Here is a 25,425-nt window from a genome sequence, read left to right as displayed (position 1 = left end):
TGGTGCTCACAGGGAATGTGTGCCTGGACAGCAAAGGAGGCCAGCACCCTCTGGGCTGTGCTAACAGGAGCATAGCCAGGGGAAGGAGGGAAGTGGTTGTCTCCCTCCAGACTTGCTAGCCACCCTGGGAGTACTGCATGCACTCGTGGACTGCCAGCTCTGGGAGACGTTCTGACAAACTGGAGTGAGCTCCCTGGAGGGGCCACGAAGATAGTTAGGGTATTAACAGGAGAGGTTTCCTTGTGGGGAGGGTACTGGGCTTGTTCAGTTCACAGAATACAGAGGATTTAATAGCTACCTTCCAGTGCCTGCAAGGATGCCATAAACACAGGTTTTTCACCATGGTACGTAGTGGTAGGAGCACCGACTTGGGTGTAAGTTGTAACAAGAGATTTTTAACCTGAATTCAAGGAAAAGCTATTTCACTGTGAGCACAGTCAAGCAGAGGCAAGGATTGCCCAGAGGTGCAGGCTTCATCTGTATAGATTTCAAGACTCAAACTGCACAAAGCATGGAGCAACATGGTGTGACGTCTGACCTGACTGTGCTTGAGCAGGAGGCTGAACTAGAGATTTCCTGAAGTTGTTTTCACACTGGATAGTTCTTCAATAGTAAATGTGAGCAAGCAGTAGCTGATGTGAGAGAATACATTTCATAGCAGCTCACAAAGTTGGAGTCCTGGGTTTTTTAGTCTCCTAAAGAGTTTTAAATTCTTTCCTGCATTGCAGAAGACTCTCCCAGCCAGTGATGGTTTTGTTTAGCACTTTTGGCTGGAGTAGTGTCTATTTAGGCCTGAGCCTAGGACTCAGGACATTTGCTTTGAACCCCTTTGAAGGATGCCTATGAATGGAGTATTAAATAAATTTGAGATAAAAAACATCTAAAAGGCATGCTGACATTTGACCAAAACCAAGTTTCCTTCCTGCCAGTGCCCATCTCTATAAGCAAGCCCATGAGTCATCAGACCACGATGAGTCTTTATTAGTTCCTGTGACTGTCAGATTCCTTTTGTTATGCACAGTGACCCTTGTTGCATAGAGAGGTTGCAAAATGACCCATCTCAAGCTGGCAGTATAACATACCTCCCTGGACAGTTAGGATCAATGGAGCAAAAGCTCCATAATCTGGCTGTTGATGATCAGGCTTAAAGCCACACTTATCTCCTCTCAATCTCCCAGAAGGGAGAATTTTTTTAGTCTGAATTGTTCCTAGCACTAGGCTAAAGAACATTGAAGAGTTGAAACTGCAGTGATCTTTAGCAGGGAGTAGTGGCAAGCAAGGCAGAAGGGGTTGGAATGGTAAGCTTCTGCTGTGACTTGGTAGCAGCTGGAACAATTCCTCTGAGTGCAATTCCTCTGAGTAGTCCTCATGGCTACTTTGCTTCTGGTTTTGGCCTTGGATTCACTTTGCCCTCTGTATTGCAGTGTCTTTTTGTGCTGTCTCTTGTACCTTGTACTGTAGCATATCTACCTGGGATGGAACTTAGTACCAAATTGTCAACACCTGAGTGAGTGCAAAGTGGAGATGTCCACCTGTGAGCTTTCCCAAATGTAAAAATGTGCATCTAATAACCTGAACACCTCTGTATAGCTGTACTGCCTGTGTTGAGTAGCTCCTACAGGAGCTTAACCAGCTGCAGCTGCCTTCTAAGAACTTGGCTCTGACAGTTGTGTTGGGACATGTTCTAGCTAAAATAGTCCAGCTACAATAAATGCAGTTGTACTTTTGCTTTTTGTATAAGACTGTTGGGTCCACTAGAGTTGGGAAGAGACTTCCATTTTGAATAAGTGGACCATGCTCCGAGCTTTGACTGTTTTTCTTTCTCTTCCTATTGTGGTTGCTACTGGTGTGAAAACTAAATTAGACAATTTCAGGAAAACTGGTCAGTAGCCTGATGTCCATGCAGACAGCACTTGAAGATGGCGACGTTGGGGTTTTTTGACAATTTGTATTATTAACATGAATAAATTTAGTCATAATTATGCAGCTTAGTTTTCTAATAATCCACTGGTTTTATGTCTTTGTAAAATACACTTTAGAGGCCTGGTTTCTCTTCTTGACAACCTCAAGGTGGTTTGCTGTGCGTCTGGATGCCATCTGTGCCATTTTTGTTATAGTGGTTGCTTTTGGTTCCCTGCTTCTCGCCAACAGTAAGTACAGATGTTAGAAAAAGTTCACCCAGTAATTACCATGTATAATAATGCCTAATTCTTTTTCATATGTTGCTGTCTCTAATTGTTTAAAGGCTGTAATTAAGTTAAATATTTCTTTCTAGATCATGATCTCTTCCTTAGTCTAGGGCATTGGGGCTGTATCTGCTTTCCTGCAAATCCTGGAGGCAGTTCAGACATCTTCCGGGCTGAGGCATTACATCTGTCATCATCCCCAAGTGTGCAAACAAACGTGCTCTTCTGTACTCCTCACTTTTGAGATTCTGGCTTTCAGAGCAATAACAAGAAATAAATCTTCTTTTTCCCTACCTTTGTCTTTCTCTTTTGGGCCTACAGGGCTTTGCTTTTATATTGAAACACCCACGGAGCTGCTTCTTAACAATCTTTTTCCTTTCTGCACGTGGCACAGTAGGTCAAAAGGCAAGCTAAAGTTCCTAGGGATACTCTTCTCGTATCTTGGATCAGTGGAATAGGCCAGTTCCAGAAAGAAAATTGCCTCATAATAATACATTTTATGTTCACTGTCACTCATGAACTGTCATTAGTGTATGCATCATCCGGGATGTAATTGGGTTAGATGTGCTAGAATGAGATAGTCATCTAAAACATGAAGGAAGAAGTAATTATCTTGGACATGAAAATTAGTGCTAATTTGCTGGTTTTGTTTCTTTTCTTTTCTTTTTTCTTTGGATAAGTTTTATATGTGCATGTGTATTTTAAAATTTGAACACACTGTGCTGCACAACTCCACAAATTTTGAGCTAGGTTTGATGTTACTAGCATGCAAAAAGACAAGTCAAAACAATGGTCCTGAATCTTCCCTTGCTTTTGGATAAAGAGTAGTTCTCTCAAAGTCAATAGCACTATGTTAGGATAAAGTTCAAGTAAGTCAGAGGACAATCGTGCTTAATATTGGGGCAGGCAGAATACATTTATTTTGTGAGAGTAGGCCCACTGAACGCAGTAAGTGCTTTTATAAACAGGGGAAGAAATATTCTCTCCTTTTACTTTATCTGATTGTTTATAAGAGTACAAAGTTGAGGTAAATTTCATAACTAATTTTGAAATAATTTTACACAGTTTTTGCTTAGGTTGAGGGCCTTACCTCATTTGCATAGAAAAAGAGTGAAGAGTTAACTAATGCTCAGCCAGACAGGGATGACCCTAAAAATCTATGTAAGTTTCATCTTGAGACTGAACCTCAGTTTTTAGATGAACACCAGGCCAAGGAGAATTTGGTTTATCTTGTCGAAATGTGTCCAGAATGTACCCCAGAAATGCTGCTAACAGCTGTTCTGCCTGGAGCTGCTCATTGCACAGATAGCAAGCAGGGCATAACCAAATAAAATTCTGGCTGTGATGCTTCCATCATGTAAGTAACCTCATGAAAGAGAACTTAACTGAGATTTTGTGTAATTACAATGCACCTATTCAAGCCTCATTTTCCTTTCTTGTGCAGCTCTGAATGCGGGGCAGGTTGGTTTGGCGCTCTCCTATGCCATCACCCTCATGGGAACGTTCCAGTGGGGTGTTAGACAGAGTGCTGAAGTTGAAAACCTGGTAATGTTTGTTTCTTCCTTTTCCCCTCCTGTTTCCTTTCATGCTTGTGACATGAAGCTTTAAGGATGAGATTCTTCTTAAATAACACAGAGTATTAATACCTTTGCAAGCGATTGAGGCACCACTCTGCAGTCATAAAGAAAAATTACTTCTTTTAGGTTATGATTTGTCTGACTGATTCTGAATGTTTATTAAGATGAACTGTGTCTGGGGATTGTCCTGCTTTCATAGTAAGGGAGGTTTTACAATCTCCCTTTACAGCAGAAAGGAGACTGTCTAGTTACAGTGTAGACAATTGCATTGCAACTTGCTAAAGTTGCAATAAATTAATCCCTGTCTATAAGGAAGATTTTAAATTATGTTTTTATATTTGGTATTTATAATTTATTGTTATTTATTACTGCATTTTAAAATTTTATTTATATCCCTCATGGCATTTTTAGAGTCCTATTATTCCATAGCAAAGGCTTATAACTTTTAAATTTATTCTAAGTTAACACAAATGTGAAAGTATTTGTTTATATTCAGCTGACAAGGTTGTGTGTTTTCCAAAATATATCATATAAAACGCCTTTGACCAATTCACAGTATTTACTAGCATGTTCTAATTGGCCTGTCTACTTTCTCAAGATAATACATAAGAAAAACAGATTGTAGGAAAAACATGCTAAACATAAACCTGGGATTTTTTTTGTTGTGTTGACAGCTTAAGTTACTTGTAATTATAGTTTGCTGCACTTAGTCTAGGAAATATGTGTAGTCCTTTTGTAGAAGTTACAAAGCCATGCTTAATTATATTATAATGATAGTAGGAGTCACGATAATAACAAAGTTGGAATTTTTTTTTGCTACCACATTGGTTTTTCAGTGCATTTTTCACACACCAGTAAACGGTTGGTGACAGATTTTCTGAGAAATGGGAAGAAAACTTTCAGGTTTTTTCATACCATTGGGGATGTTTTGGAAGTGTCTGTGGGAGTGTCACATGTACTGTGTAGCTTTCTTGGAGGCTGTGAAATACCTTGGAAGAGAAAGGTCATTCATTAACCTGGCTTTGGTGTGAAATGCTGATAATTTTATGGATCTATGATTAGCATTAACTTCTTCAATGGGTGGACATCCACCAAAAATCCCTTGTTGGATATATATATATACCTCCCATATACCTGTGGGAGGCAGGAACATTTCACTCCATTCTGTCGCTAGCTGGTCAAGGGCAGTGAGTGTCACACTCTGTTCAGTGGTGGTGCAGCCTTGTTTTCAGTCCTGTGTGCAGTTTTGGGCAGCACAATACACAATGAAGCTGTTGGAGCACATCCAAAGGAGGATCATGAGGATGGTGAAGGATCTGGAGGGAAAGCCCATATGAGGAGTGGCTGAGGTCACTTGGGCTGTTCAGCCTGGATAAGAGGAGACTGAAGGGAGTTGTGGTCTACAGCTTCTTTGTGAGGGAAAGAAGAGGGGCAGGCACTGATCTCTTCTCTGTGGTGACCAGTGACAGGACTGAGGGACTGGCCTGGAGCTGTGGGGGGAGGTTTAGGCTGAATTTTAGAAAAAGATTCTTCACCCAGAGGGTGGTTGCACACTGGAAAAGGCTCCACAGGGAAGTGGACATGGCATCAGGTCTGCCAGAGTTCAAGAAGCATTTGGAGAATGCTCTTAGGCACATGGTGTGATTTTTTTTTGGGTTGTCCTATGCAGAGCAAGGAGTCAAACTCATTCATGTGTCTGCCTGTAGTTAATCTGGCAGTTTCATTTCTAGCTTTATCTTTCTAACACACAATGGATTGGTGTCATCTTAGTCAAGACTGACAGACAACTCTCATAGCTTAATTTTCTTAAAACTTTTGCAGTATTTAAGTTTGTAATTAATCCTACTGATGAGAAATGCTTATGAATGGCTTTATGTATCGTGATAGATCTGGATCTGTAGTAGGACATGCGATGCATTCTCTCCACTTTTTTAATTGCATAAAGAAAGCCTAGAATGGCACCAAATACTCTTACCTGTGTTAAAAAAAAAAAAAAACCACAGAGTAATTTGCATTGAATCTCCATGGTAAAAATTTTTATATGCAGGCAGTATTTGCAGAGTATGGCATAGGATGAGGCTCATGTATCTATGTCTTCTTTCCTCGCCTTAGATGATCTCAGTAGAAAGAGTGATGGAGTACACAGAACTTGAAAAAGAAGCTCCTTGGGAGACCAACAAACATCCACCACCAGAATGGCCTAACCAAGGAATGATAGCATTTGAGAATGTTAACTTCACTTACAGTCTAGATGGACCATTGGTTTTAAGACATTTGTCTGCTGTAATTAAACCAAAAGAAAAGGTATGTATGTGGCTGTCTTTGGATATTCACAGAAATTAAGCCAAGATAATGAGTTGGCAAGAAGCTGCATGCTAGAAATGATTTCTAAAATCCATGTATGTTAGGAAAATAGTAAATGTTCTTTTAAAAATAACCCTTAGTTATATTTAATACCAGAAGTAATAGCCTATTTATTTCATGTAAGTGTAGCATGAATTTGTCTGGGAACATGATATTTCAGTCTATCAAAACAAAGGATTAAACATACCTGATAATTTGCTTAAAAAGAATCTGAGATTCTTCAGAAAGTAGCAGACATGGAAAATACCAGCCAAGGCAAGAATGTTTGTTGAAATCCAAAGAAAATGGAGCTGCATTAGAAAATTGGGGTTTCAACAGAGGGAACATAATTGGAATTGAGTATGTCAAGAGACAAGGTGAGCAAAACCAATAGAAAATAAGGAATGTACATGCCCTTGCACTGAGTCCAGAATGGAAGATAGAAGAAAGAAATACAAATCAGTTGCATAACTTCAGAATTTAGGATTTTATTTCAGTTCCTTTTGGCAACCAATGCAATTAACTGTTGTTGTTAATTAGATTGGTAGCCAAAAGAAACATAGAAATAAAACTCTTGCTCCTCTGCAAATTTGACTCCTCCTCCCCAATTTTGGCACTATCCCTGTTGAAAGACTGCTGCAGGGAAGGTCTCCCCCACAGACAAAATTAAATTAGAGCCCTGAAGTGTTAATTTGTGCTTTGCTACATTTCAAATGCAGGTGTACTTTTTTGATTAGGAGGTCTTCCCTAGGAGAGTGGTTCAACTCTACAATCCTTGCCTGTGCCTTCTTTTTAACATGTTTTTCCATTCAATTCCAAACCGTTCATGTCCTCAAGTGGACCTTTATAATGTGAATGTTACAAAAATTCAACCAGACTTTGCTACATTGAGGTGATTTCCTGGAATTATCTGTGAATGAGTAAAAAATGGTCTCTTGAGAAGAAGAGCCATGTGGACTGTCTCCTTAGCTGTTACAAGTCTCTCCAATACAGACAAGAAATCCTAGATTTCTCAGTGAGAGACAGGAATAAAATTGAAAACGGAAGCAAGAGATAGTAGCAGTGCATGACTCACACCTTGGTGGGGGCAGGAGACAGAGGGATGACTGGGGGTATTTATTTTTGCTGAGCAGTTATGCTGTGATTTCATCATCTTGAATTTGCCCAGCTTGAAACTATTGCCAAGAACTTTGTGTTTGCTTTCTATGATGTTTTGCACAATACTGCAGTAGGCTGCCACTGTGTAAAATAAATCTCCCAAGCATCTCTCCTCCTCACATTGGTTTTAATTATGGAGAAGCATCTTCTTCAGAACCAGGTTTCTAGATCTGTCGGGGATTCTGCCCATACTGCTGTCATTGAAAGCTCTTATGCCTGTTTAGGCCCCTGGCTTTTAGAGACTTCTGGTGGCTGCGGTGCCACTGGCAGCAGGAATGAGTTTAAGCTTCTGCGTGCTTGTATTTTTTCTTGTAGCAACCCCAGGGCCCAGTTAGGGAAGCTGTGGGTATGGTAAGAATGAGGGAGGTGATTGCTAGCAGATCACTCACTAAAGTCTCTTTTAATCTGTTTTGTCTCAGCATTCAGTATTTCCCTACAGTCAAAGCAGGCCAGGAAGGACCCTGTGTTTTAAACATCTTTGCTGAAGTAGTGTGGTCTGGCAGAAACAAATCAGGCAGACACAAACTGCTGTGTAACCTCCCCTGCAGCAGGGGAAGGTTAATATGTGTAGTATTGGGTTTTACACACAGTCTTTGTTTCAGGGAGCTCATGAATGCTTATTGGCTAACATATTGTTAAATGCACCTTTTCCTGACAGCTCCTGGGTCTGCAGGCTACATGGAAAAGTCAGGAAGGTGCACATGTAGATTTATGGCGTGGCAGCTGTGCTCCCACGACGAAAGGGAGGGCTGCCTGAGGGATAACAAAGGCATGGGCAGTTTCAGTGGAGTGGCTGACATGCTGTAAATCTCACATTTTTTGTGCAGCTCTGCTGTGAAGTACAAGTGACACTTGAGTAATGATGAGCCCAGCGTAGCAGGTGTACTCCTGTGTGTGCACTGGGCTTGTATCAGGCAGCACAGTCCTGGCCCTGTGATTCCTGATAGGTGCCACTGCCATTTGCAGGCTGCTCCTGTATTTGCACTAGCTGTGAGTGTGGGCTTGTGAAGAATAAAATGTATTCAAAAGTGGATAATGTGTATACTGAGAGCTCTTTCAAATTCCTGTCAGTTTTCAGCAGCCTGTAGTCAATTGGACCAAAGATGCAAATAGATTCTTCTAAATGTTGAAGAGCATAGTCCTTTCATTTGATGCCAAACCAAAAGTGGGATTTTGACAATATGCAGAGCAGCTGCATTTTTATTTTAAGTATCAATGTATTTTGTATGGCTTTTTCTTTATATCTTTGAAACAATACTTTATATTGACATTTGCAGAGGAACAATTGAACTTTCATTTTCACAACTGATTGTCTGTGTTCTCTATTCAGCTCTTTCTTTCTGAGCTGCAGTTTATCTATTCAGAACTATTTTTCCATTGTTTCACTGATACAATTTAGAGTACTAAAACATTTGATCATTTATTGTAACAGATTTGCTTAAATTAGTCTGTTTAATAAAAAGCATTGTAGAAATGTTAATTAGTTTATAGTACAGTAGTACAATAATGAATTGTTGGATGAAATTGTTAAATCAGAATGTAGAAGGAGAAAATATATTTTAGATTATGCAGCATAAGTTGCTCCTTGAAGTGTACTTTTTTAGTGTGTTGTGTATTTTTTGTCAAATGTGGGCACTGCTGTTTTGTCTGAACTTAGTGTCTCTAATTGAAAGTTTCTCCTTGCACTTTGGTGCAGTTTCCTGTGCTGAATTTCATTTCAGCAGGCATTGCTGCATACATGTGAGTCTGAGGCAGTAGGTAATTGCCCTCTGGTGTCTGTATGTACACTCATGAAGGTTTTCATCTTTATTCCTCTTTTCTGCACCCCAATCACTTCAGCAAGCCATATTATACATGTTTAATTCTCATAAATCCTTCCCCATCAAATCAGAATCTCCAGCCCGTATTAATTTTGTGTTGCACTGCTCTGAACTTTTTCAGTGTGCTGATTTTTTTTTTGGGGGGTGGGGGGAATGTAGGGATTAGAACAGAATGCAGGAAATAACAAATTCTGCCAGATCAGATCTGTGTAGAAGGTTACACCCATTATCTTCTCTGATACAGTTGGTTACTGTACACTGTTTTTCTCTAAGAATCCTTTATCCGACTATAACATTTTAAAAAATTAAAATAGAAGAAATATTTCTTGATCTTAGCCCCTTGTCATTAAAATTATCAATCCTGTATTTTTCATTGTCTCTTTTTTCTGAAAGCTTTATTTTTTTTTTTCACACTGTGTATGTCTTCCAGTTTTTCTTTGGGAGAAAAAAGAACCCCGAATCTTTGTGATTTTATTATTTGCTGTTTCTTCTGTTTGAAAAGGAATTTCAGCTTGATGTCATGGCCTTGTAGTTTCAATGCTTGCTGAAGATGTCTGAAGTATGGATACAGTTTATAATCATGCTACTTTAAAGTACTTCACCTTAACCATAACTAACCAAAATCAGTCTCAGTTTTTTAAATCGGGAGTACATTGTTCCCAGAGTACTTCATGGGAGTCCCTTTTGGGGTTGAGTAGTAGATGCATGCATGAAATGATTTGCCTAACATCACCCAGCAAACCAGGTTCAGTATAAAAATTAGCAGCCTTGAATGACATTACTGTATGCATTGAGCCACTTTAAATTGTTTACACAACAAGACACCACACTTTACGGGGAAATCATTCACCTTTGAATATGATCCAAGAAATTGTCATGTATACAAATGTCACCTGAATCCAGGCCGATTTAAGGGGAGAGGATTTTTCCTCTTGGAAGAATGTTAATTGCAAAGAAGTTTTATTTAGTGCATGTTCTACTGCAAATCGTATGGTGCTGTAAAAATGTTGCTTGACATACTAATTTCTCCTGAAAAGCTCACAGTTTAATGGTACAGGCTTGGCTTGCTCCCTAGGTTGGAATAGTGGGAAGAACCGGAGCTGGGAAAAGCTCTCTGATAGCAGCCCTCTTTCGCTTGGCAGAACCTGAAGGAAGGATTTGGATTGATATGTACTTGACATCAGAGCTGGGACTCCATGACTTGCGGAAGAAAATCTCAATTATACCTCAAGTAAGAGAGCGACTTGGTTTGCCATGGGTGTTTTGAATATAATACTGTTTAATGTGCTGTTTAATATAATAATGTTTAAACTGTTTAATGTAATAATGTTTATACTGTTTAATATAATAATGTTTAAAGTGCTTTGCTGGGATGTGTTCCCCCTGCACCTCTGAATGCAGTAGATACAGGAACTGTAGCTAGGCGTTATTCTTACTTGAGGAAGGTCTTGATTATTTTAAGATAAACAGAATCAGTTTTGTGAACTGGAGCATTTTTCCCCAGTTTTGTGCCCTGTCTGTTCCTTTGGAATATCTGTGTGTTAGCTGTATGCTGTCCTCCCATAGTCTGTGGAGAAGCAGAGAAAATCTGGTAAGTGTATACCAATCCTCAGCAGTCCTCTGAAGTCACTTGATCCTTTGGCAGCAATTCCTGCCTGATGCTTCCTTAGTAAGGGACTTTGCAAGACCACTTTCACCTCTCCAGTTATCCCTGTACAAACTGACTGGTGCTAGATTTAGAAGGAGCAAATGTGCTGCCTAGAAGTGAGCTATCAGCTTTTGCTTTATTTGGAGAAGGTTTGACAGGAGTAGACGAGAGGAACAGATTAAAGAGTAGGCCATTATAACCCATGATAAATAAAACTTGATGAATTTTAGAAACTGAATGCGAGAAAGGCCACAGTACAGGAAAAAAAACCCCAGTAGGGCAGTGTTGGAAATAGCCTCATCTCTCGTGCTGGGGTAGAAGAAAGGCTGTTCAAAGAAATCCAGTAGGTCACAGGTCTTCTCTCTTAGAGTCCTAATTTCATGAGACCTTGTATCAGAGAAGCATGATGTGTAACCTTAAAACTTAGGAGGCAAAGTCTGTGCCTGTTACAGTTTCATGAGAGCTCTGGTCTCTTCCCTGGGCATTTGCTCTCCAGTGAAGGAGGGAGGAAGAGTGAGAAGCTCACATGCTGCAAATGTGAAGTCATATTTAGGAAAGTAGTTCATCTGCGCTGTTCTGGCAGGTAGAGTGAAGGGTAGACTGTAAAACAGGAATTTTTTTGCCATATTCTGCATTATTTCTCAGATCTCTCTATGCTATACCAGAATCTGTGTTTAGAATTATGTCTGAATGTGTGCTAGTCTGTTTGCAGGGTGGCAGTCAGAGTGTATTAATTTCTTTAAGTTGAGAATCTAATACAAATGGTAATGAGGTTTTTTTTTCCTCAAATAGTAGGAGTCAAAAAGAAACAGGTATGCTATTGAAAAAAAAAATTAAAAATAGGTACTTCCCCAGCAATTGGATCATTGCCTAATGCAGGATGTCTTTTGTTTCTGCATGCTGCAGGCTTTGTTATTGCAGTACTCACTGGAACTAGTCCTCTGTTGTATGTAAAGAGAAGTTTATATGGATTTAAATTCCATTTTTTTGTTTGTGTGTAGTGTTCCTTTCTCGTGAAACAGATGATTATCAGTTCATTCAAGGTCTACGGCTTTTTGAAAGCCTTGCCCATAGCTGTTGTGGGTGATATTTTCATTTTGAGGAATTCAGCCCAGTTGGACAAAATAGGATACTGAGAGAGGAAAACTGCAGTCAGATACAGTTTCTACATCTGAATGACACAGATACTCAAAGTTCACCACATTCAATTATACATGTGAGCTTTTTTTCATACACAGGTCTATTCACATAGTTTTAAAACTGTTTTAATCCAGTGGAACTCTGTGATTTTTGTCAAATTTATATAAGGTTTGCATCATAGTCACAAAAGTTTTGAGTGCCCAAAGGCTAGCAGGTAGCTTTTTTTCTTTTTTTTTTTTTTTTTGTGTGTATGTGTGTAAAGGAAGGCTGTTTCTACTAACAATATGCAAAACCATCAAGTGGTGGTACAAAGAAGAAGAAGAAGGAATCAGGTTTCTGCTATGGTAAACTGTATGATAGGCATTGTCTGGTGCTGTGCTAATAGTAGTGTCAATAATAGCAATGTAACATCAGGTAGTTATTTTGCAGCAAATATCTTCATAATTATGTGGGCAGCTGAAAAACCAGAGAGAGAGATGCTTATTAGAATTGCAACATAAAACATGCTAAACAGAACCATTCCTAGAGAGTGATGAGGCAAGACTGAAGTTTTCTTGTCTGTGAGTTTAAATACCTACCTGGAGAAATAAAAATGTGCTTAGACTTCTAATTGCTTGCTTGGATGGAGCTGTGTAAAGGTTGTGTTTGTAAATCTTTTCTATGCAAATGTTGTCTGCCTCTCTGACTGCAAGCATTTTTACAACAATTATTTACAGGTTAGTCTTATTGCTTTCCTCTCATAAACCAGACTGTTTTAAATAATAATCTGTGTCAGAAATGGTAATTAAAAAATATCCTTATCTTCTGTTGCAGTGCATGTCTGTTGTTAGGACTTTTATAATAGTTGTGAACACTTTATAGGTTCAGCCTCCTCTTTGCCAACCTATAAAAATGGATTGAAAAGGAAAATAAATGCAACAATACCTTCAAAATATGCCAAATGATGTACTAAAATGTGTGTTGTTAAACAAATTAGTTTCTAGGTGTTTCTGAAGAAAATTGTTTTTTGACTTGGAAATGTTTTGTGCTAAACCCTTTTGCTCTTTCAGCAAGTTTTTAATGACATTGCTATTGCAGCAGATACTTTGAAATAATTGGCATGTTATATCAGGAAATGTATATCTTCTTTTATATTGCTTATGGCGTATTCTGTCTTTTTAAATTCTTTTATAGCACTCAGATGGTTTAGAATTCAAAGACAATAAAAGGGTTAAGGTCTGAATTCTCTTCTGGTTTGCTGCAGCCCTTTGGATCTGGGTATCACTAGGGTTAGATGGGGAGAAAGTCATGACAGGTTAATCTCAGAGTAAGCTGAAGTTACCCAGTGTAAGTTATATTTTATTTCCCAGGGGAGAAAGAAAAAAAAAGAATGGATTCTGCCTAAAATTTTTCCAATTTAAAGAGAACTGACAGCATGATGAATGGTCTCCATTTATGATTAGCACTGTTACAGCTTTTGACTTGTTTTTGTCTTTATGTGTGGTATTAAGATGAGTTTAGCCCTAAAGTCGTGTCAGTGCATGACTCTCAGGTCTGGCAACTCACATTACTGAGTACTGATCTTCCGCTTAAGGAGTTCTGAACCAAAAGTCCTCTTCCCAATTCTTAAATACTACATATTTCAGTGTGATTTGATTTGTGCCAGTTTGATGAATTACCTGTTTTTGCTCTGACTTGGAACTGAAGTAGACCAAAACTTGATTCGACCACATTCTTACTTCATTGATACCTGAATGGAAGAAGGTATTGATTTGACTCCCTGGTGTGTTTTGAGTGAGATCTTTGCCCAGCAGTGCTCCAGTTCTAAGTTTGCTTTGGTGCTGTGGCAGTATAGATGTGTTTAGGTTCTATATGGTGAAAACTGTTCCTGCTTAGCCCTGATGGTGCAACAGAACGGCTTTTATGGCATGGAATGAAAAAAAAACCAAACTCACAGCCAAACACAGAAGGAAAACCAGAAAGGCATTGTAAGCTCTTTGATTCCTCTCTGGTTTATGTACTTCAAAAACAGGTTTTCAAAACTGCCCAAAAGTAATTTAGGAGTGTGAGCTCATTGACAGGGCTAGTTGTTGGTTTTCATTAACAATACCATGAGGATAGCAACGATTTCATGGAAGTATATATATAGCTTGTGGCATCAGAACAGTGGCATGTAAATGCCCGTTGAAGTACCGACATAACTGTGTACAGCAATTTGCAAACAGACCTGTCCTGTTTGGTAAATTATCTTCATACAGAGTAGTTGAACACTTGCCTCCCCCCCATCCCTCTTAAGCATGCAGTTGTAATGTACACCTTTGCATTTCAAAAATGATAGCTTGTTAGATATTTCTGTGCTATTGTTGATATAGGTTAGCTGTGATTATCATTAAATTACCTATTGCAATATAAAACCTGTATTTATAGTGGAATGCTGATTTTACTGGGTTTCAGGAGCCTGTTTTGTTCACTGGAACTATGAGGAAAAACTTAGATCCTTTCAATGAATACACTGATGAAGAGCTGTGGAACGCCTTGGAAGAGGTGACTTACTAAATCTAATAATGTACATCTGGTATTTAAAATCCATGTAACGATAATATTACAGTGCTTGTGTGTGTTAGATTTTGGACATTTTCATCAGATTTGATAAAGGTATAGCTGTTGATAGAAAAAAGTACACTATCATATGTGTGTTTGTGTATGTGTGTGTACATGTGTGTGCAGGCGCGTATATTGTTATATAAGTCTTTTGTGAAAAAATTATCCTTTGGGATGATGCCTTGGTTATAGTCTGATTCATATCTTGGTTTTAATGAACATTAATAGATTCTTAACAACATGCTTTAATGTTTTTAGAATTCTAATAACTGACACACACTGTAATCCAACTTGGCACTTACTCATTTTGTGTCAGAATATAAAAGGCAAACCTTGCATACTTATTGTTGTGTCATCAGACACACAATAGCTGATTTAAAAGAGAGTTACTCATCCTACAATATGTTGACATGTCAACAGGTGCAACTGAAGGAGGTTGTGGAAGATCTACCCAACAAAATGGAGACACAGCTGGCAGAATCTGGATCTAATTTTAGTGTTGGTCAGAGACAGCTGGTGTGTCTTGCCAGAGCAGTTCTAAAAAAAAATCGTATTCTTATCATTGATGAAGCAACAGCAAATGTGGACCCAAGGTAAAAACAAAATCTGTCATATGAAAATGAGCTGGTTTCTCTTCTAATACGTTCGTCTCTGCTGTAGAGATGAACTTAAATGCTTTATATTTCATGTACTTTGTATTGCTGTTTTATGTTTTTGATGATACCATCATTTTTGTCTATTCAAAACAGGATGATTGAGCTTTGGGTATGGAGCAGATGATATAAACTAAGCACTCAAAAGATCCCTAATTTCAGTGCATTCCATAGAGTAGGGAAATTAATATTCAAAGTTTATTTGTCCTGCAGCCATAGATTAGAAGACAAGAACGTTCTTGAAAATAAATCTCTGTAACATCAGAATAGCCAGGAAACAAGTTGAGTTCTGTTGACTTCTGGAAGAAAAGTTTGTTGGAAATAAATAAATACAAAAGATGTTATTCATCTCACTCCCAAAACCCCCTACAACTAGAAAGGTGAAAAATGGCTGTAAGCAAAACCGGATACTTCTGGTTGTGAATTGCTGTCCTTTCAGATGGCTCAGATGCTGGTGTTGTAAGTTAGAGGTAAAGTAGAGGCAGAAGGTAAGCTGTCCCAAACACCACAGGAATTGCAGAACTGATTTGGAAATGTTGAAGTCTACAGGATGGATTCACTAGTTCATTATTCTGTCTTGTATAATTCAGGCCAGCAGAATTTCCTGAATTCATTTCTTTTTGAACTAGAGTGTACTTCTGGAAGAACATCCAACCTCAATAGCAAAAAAAAAATCAATGACAACCGCTGTTAAATTGTTCCAATAGCTAAGTACCCCCACTGTTAATTTTTGAAACATTTGAAGCCCTGGTGGAAATACTTGGGAAACAATACTGCAAACGTACTGCATCAATTAGTCTGAGCTGAATATATAGTTCCAACAAACTATGGCTTGAGGGAGAGCTCAAAGTCCAAAGAGGACAATAACACAGCAAGTCCCTCAAACAGATGCATTAAGGATTTTGTATGTCATCTGGGCGTGACTCATTTTTCTAACATCTTCTCAGGGGAGAAGTGGTGCCCTACTGGTGTAGCTTTACAGTTCAGCTGACTGTATTTCTAAAACCTGTAGAGAAGTGCAGTCCCTTTCCAGGGATTCTCTTTTTTCTTTTCTTTTTTTCTTTTCTTTTTTTTTTTACTCTTAGTTTATTTTTGGCTGAGCTTTGATAGATTAACTTTGATTAATCATAGGTGTGGAAATTTAATACTATCTTACTCATCCTCCCTATTTTGGCATCTCACATGTGTGTTCTCAACTTGCACTATCCATTTAATTGATCTTGATTAATGTGTGCTGCAATATATATTATAATAAGGTAAATGTTTGTTTGTATCAACTCTAGGCATAACAATACAAATAATAACTTGGAACTTCTTCTTTGAATTCAGTTTGCATTACAGTCATTATTACCTTTTCCTTAATGTGTTGGTATAACTAGAGCCAAGTATTTTTTAGCTCTGCAATCTGATAGGATGATCATCAGGAAATGCTGATGTGGGTTGCTTAACTGAGCAGTTAGGGAGGCATTTTTGGTGTGTAAGGAAAACCTCCTCCTCTTCTGATGCACAACCCCCATACCTGGCACCATTGTCTCTCACCTGGTGGCAAGCACACATCATATCGAGCACCTGAGATGGGAGACCATGGCAAGCTGCCTCCGCCTCTGGAGATGCTTCTCTTTTTTTTCTTTGTTTTTCTGGCTCTTGATCTCTCTCCCTTGGCAGCCTCAACTGCTGCTGTCACCATGTCCCTTCTGCAGTTCACCCTGGCAGCAGGTGTGAGAAGGCAGGAGTTAGGGAAGGAAGGGTGAGGTGACGTGAGGCAGTGGTGGCACTGTGGCCCACTGTGTGATGGGCACTGTACCTTCCCCAGGGGACTGAGCCCGAGGGGCTCCCCACCACATTTCAGCTCATCTAGGCCGTTCCTGTCTGCTACTGGGAGCGAAGGGAAGGAATTTGAAGTTCATCTTCTCCCTCTTCATATGTTCTGGCTTGCATGTGTACCCACATTTTCTCCCTTGCTCCTCAGAGATGCCACCTGCTCTGCATGTGGCAGAGGTGTGAGTGCTTTTTGGGGGAAGGAGGAGCTTGCCATAAAGAAGGTTGCCCTAAGTCAGACTACCTGCATGATTTATGTGATGACTGATAGACATTTAATTTGATTTTATCTTCTTGGTCCATTCTTACCCTGAAGAATAGATTCTGGTTTTAAAGCAGTTGAAGTGTTCTGGAAAATTGTGTGAAATCTGGAGGAGAAGAGCTGAAAATCTTCATGTAGTTGTTTTGATGATACACAGAAACAAAACCATTAGTAACTGAGACTTTTTAGAAATACTGAATTTGTTTGAATTGTGTTAACTCATATTTTTGCTTATAGAGAACAAAACTTTTGGCGAGCAACCCACTGACATCTTTTTACATTGGTTGTTCATTGAGTGTAGTAAAACCAGCTATTGCACATAGTTCAGTTCATTAGCCATCTTAAACTTGTCAGGTTTAACCTTTTATTACATCCAACTGCTAGCTGTAACTCTTTTGGAGGAATTTTCTAAGTCTCTCTGGAATTGCGTAGTGTGAGATATGCTTTCAGGACAATCCCAGGGGGACATTAGACAGAAGATAATGACTTACCCAGTTTTCCTTTCAGCAGCTTGGTTGCTTCGCATTCAGATCATATTTATTCTTCCTCTTCAGATAGTTTTCTTTTTACACAGTCAACTAATTCAGGTTACACCAGATCTTGGGTTGCTGGGAAACTTGGTGTTAGATCCTCAGCCTGTGGTGCCTGTGGGAGAGCTATACCACCATTTTGTGCTTTCTTATTGTATTGTTCCTTGCAGTAGGGAGTATTGTGGTTCCCATTTTTATATAATCAGATTAGGATTGGGTTTTTGTCATCCAGCAGCCCTGCTTTTAGTATTCAGGTTTCATCTTTGGTTTTTAATGTGCCTGAAAGATGATGGGGTTTGATCTACTGAGGTGGGTGATGAAATCACTTGGTACTTGCCGAGACACTTGCTCAGTGTGGATAGACACCACTAAGAGTCTATTTATGCCCTGAAAAAGGGACAGAAATTATGCTTCTTTTGCTACTTTTCTACCTCTAACTGGTTTGTGATCCAGTCTCTATGCTCTGTCAGCACATAATTCTGCACACAGATGCTTTTCTTGGTCTTTTGAGATTCTCTTGGAGGTTACTGATAGTGCTTCTGCCTGCTGTCCCAAAAACTATGCTCCAAGATCTGCCATGAACCTTGGAGAGGATCTAGCCAAGTGTCAGTCAGCAGACACGTTTGCATGAGATCTTGTACTGTGATATTTGAAGATGGAGCTATTAAGTCTGTTCCTGATTACTCTGAAGTCTCATTTTAGAACATTTGTCACACCCACAATATGGACAGCAGTTTCTTGTTAGTGATAAGCTTGTGTTCAAGAAATACCTGTTTCAGATAATAGTTTGATAGTATCTCTCTAAGAATGAGTTGCTTTTTTCTTTTAAATGTAGGAAGAGGTAGTTCTATAAAGAGGACATGCAATAAAAGAAGATAATATAAATTAATGCAGAGGACAGGGGTATTCAAGGCTGAGGCATTTTTGGAAAACAGTAGGAATAACTTGAGTTACAAATAATTTTAAGCCCTTTGGAAAGTTGTTTCCAAAGTTCCTGAGCCAGCTACGATTCTCATGTTCTGTGGTAGCTTCGCAGAAAACTTCACCTTGAGCTTGACAGTAGAGAAAGAAAAAGGCTTTCTTTACACAATTCTAGGGAGTATTGAATATTGAATATTTCATTTGTTTTGCCATTTCAACCATTGCAGAGAACACACCCTGCTGTGTCTATAAGACTCTTCCATAGTGAGTGTTTTCATGGATGTCCCTGCTTTGCTTTTTGTTTTGGAGGTAAGAGTAGCCAGGTTATTGAGGTGTTGGTGAGAAGAGAGCAAACAAATATACATTCATTAACACTGGGGTGAAAGGACTGGTATAGCTCTGATGTGGAACATGATGAACAACTTCCTCTTCTTAAGGAGATAACACAGAACTAAAGAGCCTGCCCCTGTCCTGACTCCTCTTCCTGTCTCTTCCCCCGTTTGCTTACTGGCCTTTGTTCAAAAAGAGTTGAGGAACACCTGCTTCCCACTTTGTTGTTGAGCTTCTTTTAGGAAGTAGGAGCAGAAGGACCAAGCCTCTCAGACCGTGGTTCAGAACTGTTATCTTAAGCTCATGAGAGAGCTTAAATGTTTCTGCCACCAGATGAAGGTAACAGTTAGAAGGCATGGAATTCTTACTTAACTGTTTATGTCTTCCTTCTCTCTGATGATTCTTCCTGTCATCAGCAAGGATCTGTCTTCTCCTTTGTCATGCTGATTGCTTCAGCTTAGCTTGTAGCAGATGCTATGTTCGTCCTTCAGAGCATGAACTCATACTTTCTACTCTACTTTATGGAAACATGATAGTTACCTCATTCCTTTAAGTCATCCTGTTCTTCCAAAGTTGTCCGTCCACTTCTTATTGCTGGTGCCTCCTGGCATGATGGCCTCAGAACAATTCTCTTTGCATAATTCATGAAGTGATACCAGATACTCATCATGTGCAAACAGATTCAGTGTGGAGTACTACTTCTGTCTCAAAAAATACTACTTAATCAGAGGAAGACATGTTTTATGTATTTTTATGTATTTTATTTTATTCTCCCATTACTTCTAAAAATTTGAAGAATTAGGACTTTGCCAGCAACTGATTGCAGCCAACATGTCTGCCTAAATATTCTAGTTTATTCAGATATCTCCTTTGTCTTTTTTTAACCCAATCTGCACATTTTATTATTCTCCAGTCATCATATATGCAGAATAACAAATTCATGGTTTAATAGAAATCCTGGAAATGAGGCTCCTGCCTTCAAGTGCCTGACTTCTTGGCTGGAGCTTCCTTGGTTCAACTAACACCAGTATATTTTGAATTCCTTATGTCATCCTTCTATCTTGGATGAGAATTTTGGTTTCTGTTCCTTTTTCTCCATTGTCTTTTGGGGTTTTTTTGAATGCTGGTGGGTAATATGTGAGCATTCACAAGGCCTGGCTGGTGGGACCCAAGGCTACCTGTGCAGTGCGGGCTGTCAGGTGCCTCTAGAGGGCATTCATCACTGGGTGGTGCCTAATCCAGGTCCTTGGATTCACCTTCCAGCCATGCCTCTTCCCTTTCAAGGACTTAAGAGGGGACTGTAGAGATCTCCACGTATAGGCCTGACTGGTGTGCTCTAAGTTAGGTGGTGTCAGTGCTTCTCTTGTACAGTTAATTACTTCAATAAGCTCCAGTTCCATGAGTATTGCCCATCTTTTGCCTTACTGCTCATTTACACGGCTAAAGAACATTCTAGTGTCTTAACTACCTATCAGTATAATTTTATTTCCTTTTCACAGTTCTTACCTTTATTTGTGTCAGTTTTTACTTCAGCCCTGTACTTCAGTGTCTGTGCTCTAGCTTAGTTTTCATTCTTTACAAGTCTTATATTTCTTCTGCTGTCCTTTTCTTAGGTGGTGGTTAATTCACACCATAGGCTCACCCTTAACTTGAAATCTTCTATCTCTTTCTTTGAGTTGTGTGTTCCAGTTAATGCTTTTGATTTACAGGGTATGCCAAGTTTTGGGTTTTTTCAGTATTCAAGTTCTTGAGCTATTCCAGTTCTATTTTAGTTTACCAACCATCTTCTCTAATTAATCTTCTTTTGCATTTGAAATCAAGAACCTTAGTTCTATGCTGCCTTGTGTTTGTTCTTCAGATGATTTTCAATGAGGGATATGTACTTTGACCAGTTTTTCTTCACTGCTTGCATGAACTAAATCTTGAAAGAGAGCAACAATGGTTTTTGGTGTAGAAATCAGTAGAACTATCTCAATCTACAGAGTTTTCCCTTTTCTTTAATCTAAGTCTGAGAAATTAGTCTCCTGAAATGAAGCCTTTTGCTCTACTTAAAACAAGAAACCCTTTCCTCATGAGGTATGAAAGGATAAATTTTGGATTATGTTCCATGATACGCCTCCAAGTCATCTGGTATAACAAGAGGAAGAAGCGCTGTGATAACTTTAGAAGCATATTTCCTTCTATCCACTCATGTTTGATGAAGTCATAAAACCTGCCTGCTATTCGGTTATCCATGCAAACATCTTATTTTTGTCTGCATTACTCTTGCTGTGTTTCAGAACAGATGAGTTCATTCAAAAGACGATCCGTGAGACCTTTGCTCACTGCACAGTGCTGACCATTGCACACCGCTTGAACACCATTATTGACAGTGATAGGATTATGGTAAGACAGTTAACTGCTTCACTGTTGTTTTTTTTTTTTTATTTCCTGAAGAATAATGTTATTGACCCTTCTTCATTTTGATCCAAAAGTGGGTAGGAGTGTAAGTCATATGTTAGGCTTGTCCAAGTGAACCTTATTATCCTAGCTATTGTAACTTACAGTTCATGAGACTGTAGATGTAATGACCTGGAAAGAATTCTTGCTTTCTCTGGCCTTGTGCTTTCCATCCCACAAAGCACAAACCCACTGCAGGTGAAGTGCAGCCAGGAGACCTGAGCAAATCAGCTCTGCCAGTACTGGGAGCCTGTGAAGTCACACCTGTGGGGTTCTGGACAGTCAGCTGGGTCCAGCCAGGTCTACGAATGCAGTCTCAGTGGGAGGCAGCTGGTGTGGGGTGTGTGAGGAGGAGGAGGTGGCGGAGGTTCTGGGGCAGGAGGATGGAGGTAAGGAGACAGCAGCTGCCCTGGGGCAAAGGTAGTGATGGACTGGTGAGGTAATGAACATGGTCAGCTTTCCAAAGCAAGGTTCAAACAGAGAAGATGGAGCTCTACCAACACATCAGCCTCGGTGGTCTTTGCTCCCAACAGAGGAATTGTTACATCATATCTGCCACCCTGTCTGCCCCACAGTGCGCTGTACATGCATGGAAATTAGGAAACACTCGCTGATTATTTTCATAAAGGCAGTGGTGTTCCCTGGGCTCTCAGGAAATCCACCTGGTTTGTGCCCTTGACATAGTGTGCAGCCTGCAGTTCTACAATTTCCTGCAATAAGAACACGAGCCCTTTGCAAGCATCTTCTTCACAGCTGGTTAATGAAACAACTGGCATAGAGGGCAAACTGTGTTCATAGGTAAAACTCAAATTTTAACTGGACTTCAAGCAGAAATTAACCTTCACCTCTTGGTGGTAACCTTAAAAAATACCTCTCAACTTCTGTCTTATGAAAGTGAAACATAATTGTTTCCTTTTTTTTTTTTAACTGGATTCTCAAAACATTTTGAAATCTTTGAGTTAAAGTGGTTGCCTGAACTACACAAAATTAAACAATTCCATCTGCTGAGGTGAGTGGTGTTCTGAGGAATAGAATAGATTGTGAGCTCAGTGATTATAGTTTACTTACAAAGAGAGAAACCAGCAGAACTGCCATAAGTAGTCATGTAATTGCAAGCATTTAACGTATAATAAATAAATATTTTCTTCTCTGGTGAATACCTCCCCACAGGTGTAATGGATATGTTGGTGTTTTCTACAACTGAAATGAACAAAAGATTTGTGAGGAAACAACTGTGACCTAATTAATAGCTGTGTGTGTTTGTTAGCTGTCCAAAAGGATTTCTGTGGGTTTTGGTTCATTAACTACCATTAACATGTTAGGCACAGAATGCTCTCTCCACAAAGATATTTTTCTAGCTTACCTTTAATGTCATGAAGTTGCAGTGAAAATGAAATGTTTTATTTACTTTTTATGCCAGAAATTGTTGGAGCAAAGCATAGAAATCACCCTTTCCCCCAAACTACTCAGGATAATTGCAACTACATAGCTACTCTATTGCACTTTAAGTGTCCAAACATTATTCTTATTGTTATGTTGTTTCAGTTTAGTCACTATTAAGATTTCTAGTTTCCTAATTGTCTAATAGTCTTTAATGCTTTTGGCTTCTTTAGAGTATTAAGAAAGAGATTTGCAAGATGTGTCTTTGAGTCTGCAGTCAGTAGTAACTTCTAAATATTTTTCATCTTTTTGCATTGCTCCATTTTAATCTTACAGATTTCTGTAAACTGGGAGAGGGAGGAGGGTGGGAAGCCTGATAACAAAAAGAAGAAACTGACATGTAGCTTCATATCAATCCTGTTTTCTTGACATCCTTACTCAGTTATTGATTCTGTTTAGGGGCAAATCAGAATTATCATCTCATACTTAGAATGATCAGAATTATGGCAGGTGTGCTTCTGTTACACTTAATTACTTGGTTTACTTGGGCATGTAACTCCCAGTAGGAGCAAAGCAGAATTTTGGAAGAAAAACATGTTAAAAATGCCAAGAATAAGAATATTCCTCTAGAAGAGGAATAAGGGCTATTAATAAAATCAGCATTCATGGAAAATTAGTTATTTACTTCAATATCACAAAATTTGAGAAGACTTAGCTAAAGAAAGCTTTTAGTGTGTTCTGTAATTTGCTTAGTCAGTGGTATATTTTAGTCATTCACAAATTTAACTTGATGTACATTCTTTTTCAAGAGGCAGAAATGCACAAAGATAGTACCTGGTATTATTAAAAGTCTTGGTTTTGTTTCTCTTTTAATTGAAACCTCTAGATGCAATAATGCCTTATTTATAAGCCATCCCAAATCTCTGTTGTTTGCTGTCGTGGTAAGTTTTTTAGAAAGTGAAGGAAGAAGATAGAACCTGGCAGTCAAAATATTAACATTTGTCTTTTGACAAATAATGAGTAATTTATTTTTCAAACAAATTTTGGGCGCACTTGTTCAGTTCTCTTAAATCAATTACGAATGTTCAAGCCCACTCCTGAACAAGTGGACATCACCTGGGGCTTTCCTCCCTTCCCACTGAGTCATACTGAAAGGAACCTCCTGCTCTAAGCAGGGTCAGCACTAATTTCACATCAGGTTGCTCAGGAATTTTTCCATTTGAGTCTTGAAAACTTTGAGAAATGGAGATTCCACAGTCTCTGGGCTACCTCCTCCAATACTTAATTATCTTCATTGTTAAATCTTTTTTCTCCTTATATTCCAGTGAGAGTCTTTCTTCCTTTTATGGCAATTGTATCTTGTTTTCCCACTGTGTATCTCACTAAAGAGCCTTCTGTCTTCTCATAACTTCTTTGTAGATATGGGAAGGTTGCTGTTAAGTCCCCTGGAGCCATCATTTCTCCAGGGTGAACACGCCCTGCTCCATCAGCCTCTCCTCATAGGTGTTCCAGTTCACTGACCACCCTGGTAACCCTATTTCAAGCTTGCTCAAATTTACCTTGCTTTTTCATGTACTGGGGGGTCAAAACTGGTCATCATGTCTTGAGTGTGTTGGCTGCAGTCTCCAGCTTGGCATTGTCCGTGAGTTTTTGATTAAATTCCGTTTGATTACTGGTTAAAGCAGAACTTTCCAAAAAGAAACTGTTCACCTTTAGGGTTAATCCAGACATTAAAAAAAAAAATTAGAACAGAAAATAATTTTGAGAAAATCATGAGAAAATGTCAAGTTGGATGAGTATGGAAATAGGAACTGAACGTGAACTGTTGCATGTCTGCTCACACCCGTCGTAATAACCGGTTCTATTTTAGAGGAGAAGAAAAGCCTACTCAGGGAGGGAAAAAAGGAAGAACAGAATATATTTTATACAACTGTAGACAAATCTGGCCTCAGGAGTTGTTTTAATTCTCGTTTGTTCCATTCCCAAAACCATACCTCTGCTTTCATAATCCAGGTCACGCCTTAAGAGTATTTCCATTATATCTGTCTTAGTGATAAACACATTTTATCAGAACTTCAAACGCTTGAGATCATTGAGGGAAGAGCTGTATTGTGTAACGTGATACTCTCTAACCCAATCGCCTCAATGAGTAATACTACATTGCACTTGCATAGGACCTTTCATCTGGAAATTGTAACGCTCTTTATAAACATTAATTAATTAAACTTCAAACACCTGGGTGAGATAGGGAAGTATCCACACAATCTTTGGAACCAAAGTTGGAAAGACTTGTTAAGTCAGCCCATCAAATAATACTACCATAAAATTATAATCCAGTGGTTTTCAAGCTCCTTTTTTTTCTTCCCTCTGTACTGCTCCAGCACCTAATAGGGCACTTTCTCATTCCTTTTCCTTCATTACTTTGAGAAGCCAAGTTGTAACTCTTCCCATCAGGTGCTAGAAGTACCCCTTTTAGCTCTCTGGCACAGGTAGGCACTGTGCTGCCTGGCAGAAGGGGAGGGCAGGATGAAAGCTGCAATTACCCCTTCTGTAATGGCTAATGCTGGCAGAAGCTCAGCTCAGGCTTGCTTCACTGGTCCCTCACTCCCTGTAGCTTCCCCACCACCTCAACAGCTGATT

General features: G+C 39.2%; 1 protein-coding gene across 1 annotated transcript in view; it reads left to right on the top strand.

Moving 5' to 3' along the window:
• The window catches only part of ABCC4 (ATP binding cassette subfamily C member 4), a 141,227-nt gene that overhangs the window by 96,584 nt on the left and 19,218 nt on the right, over positions 1-25,425 (top strand). The window contains exons 23-29 of the mRNA XM_059491708.1: positions 2,040-2,150; positions 3,631-3,731; positions 5,876-6,067; positions 10,160-10,315; positions 14,306-14,395; positions 14,873-15,045; positions 21,246-21,351. Of these exons, the coding sequence (XP_059347691.1) occupies positions 2,040-2,150; positions 3,631-3,731; positions 5,876-6,067; positions 10,160-10,315; positions 14,306-14,395; positions 14,873-15,045; positions 21,246-21,351 (929 nt within the window). The remainder of the gene's footprint in view (positions 1-2,039; positions 2,151-3,630; positions 3,732-5,875; positions 6,068-10,159; positions 10,316-14,305; positions 14,396-14,872; positions 15,046-21,245; positions 21,352-25,425) is intronic.

This window comes from Ammospiza nelsoni, chromosome 2 (assembly GCF_027579445.1).
Source record: "Ammospiza nelsoni isolate bAmmNel1 chromosome 2, bAmmNel1.pri, whole genome shotgun sequence".
In the NCBI taxonomy this organism is placed as follows: domain Eukaryota; kingdom Metazoa; phylum Chordata; class Aves; order Passeriformes; family Passerellidae; genus Ammospiza; species Ammospiza nelsoni.
This window is presented reverse-complemented; position numbering and strand designations above follow the sequence as displayed.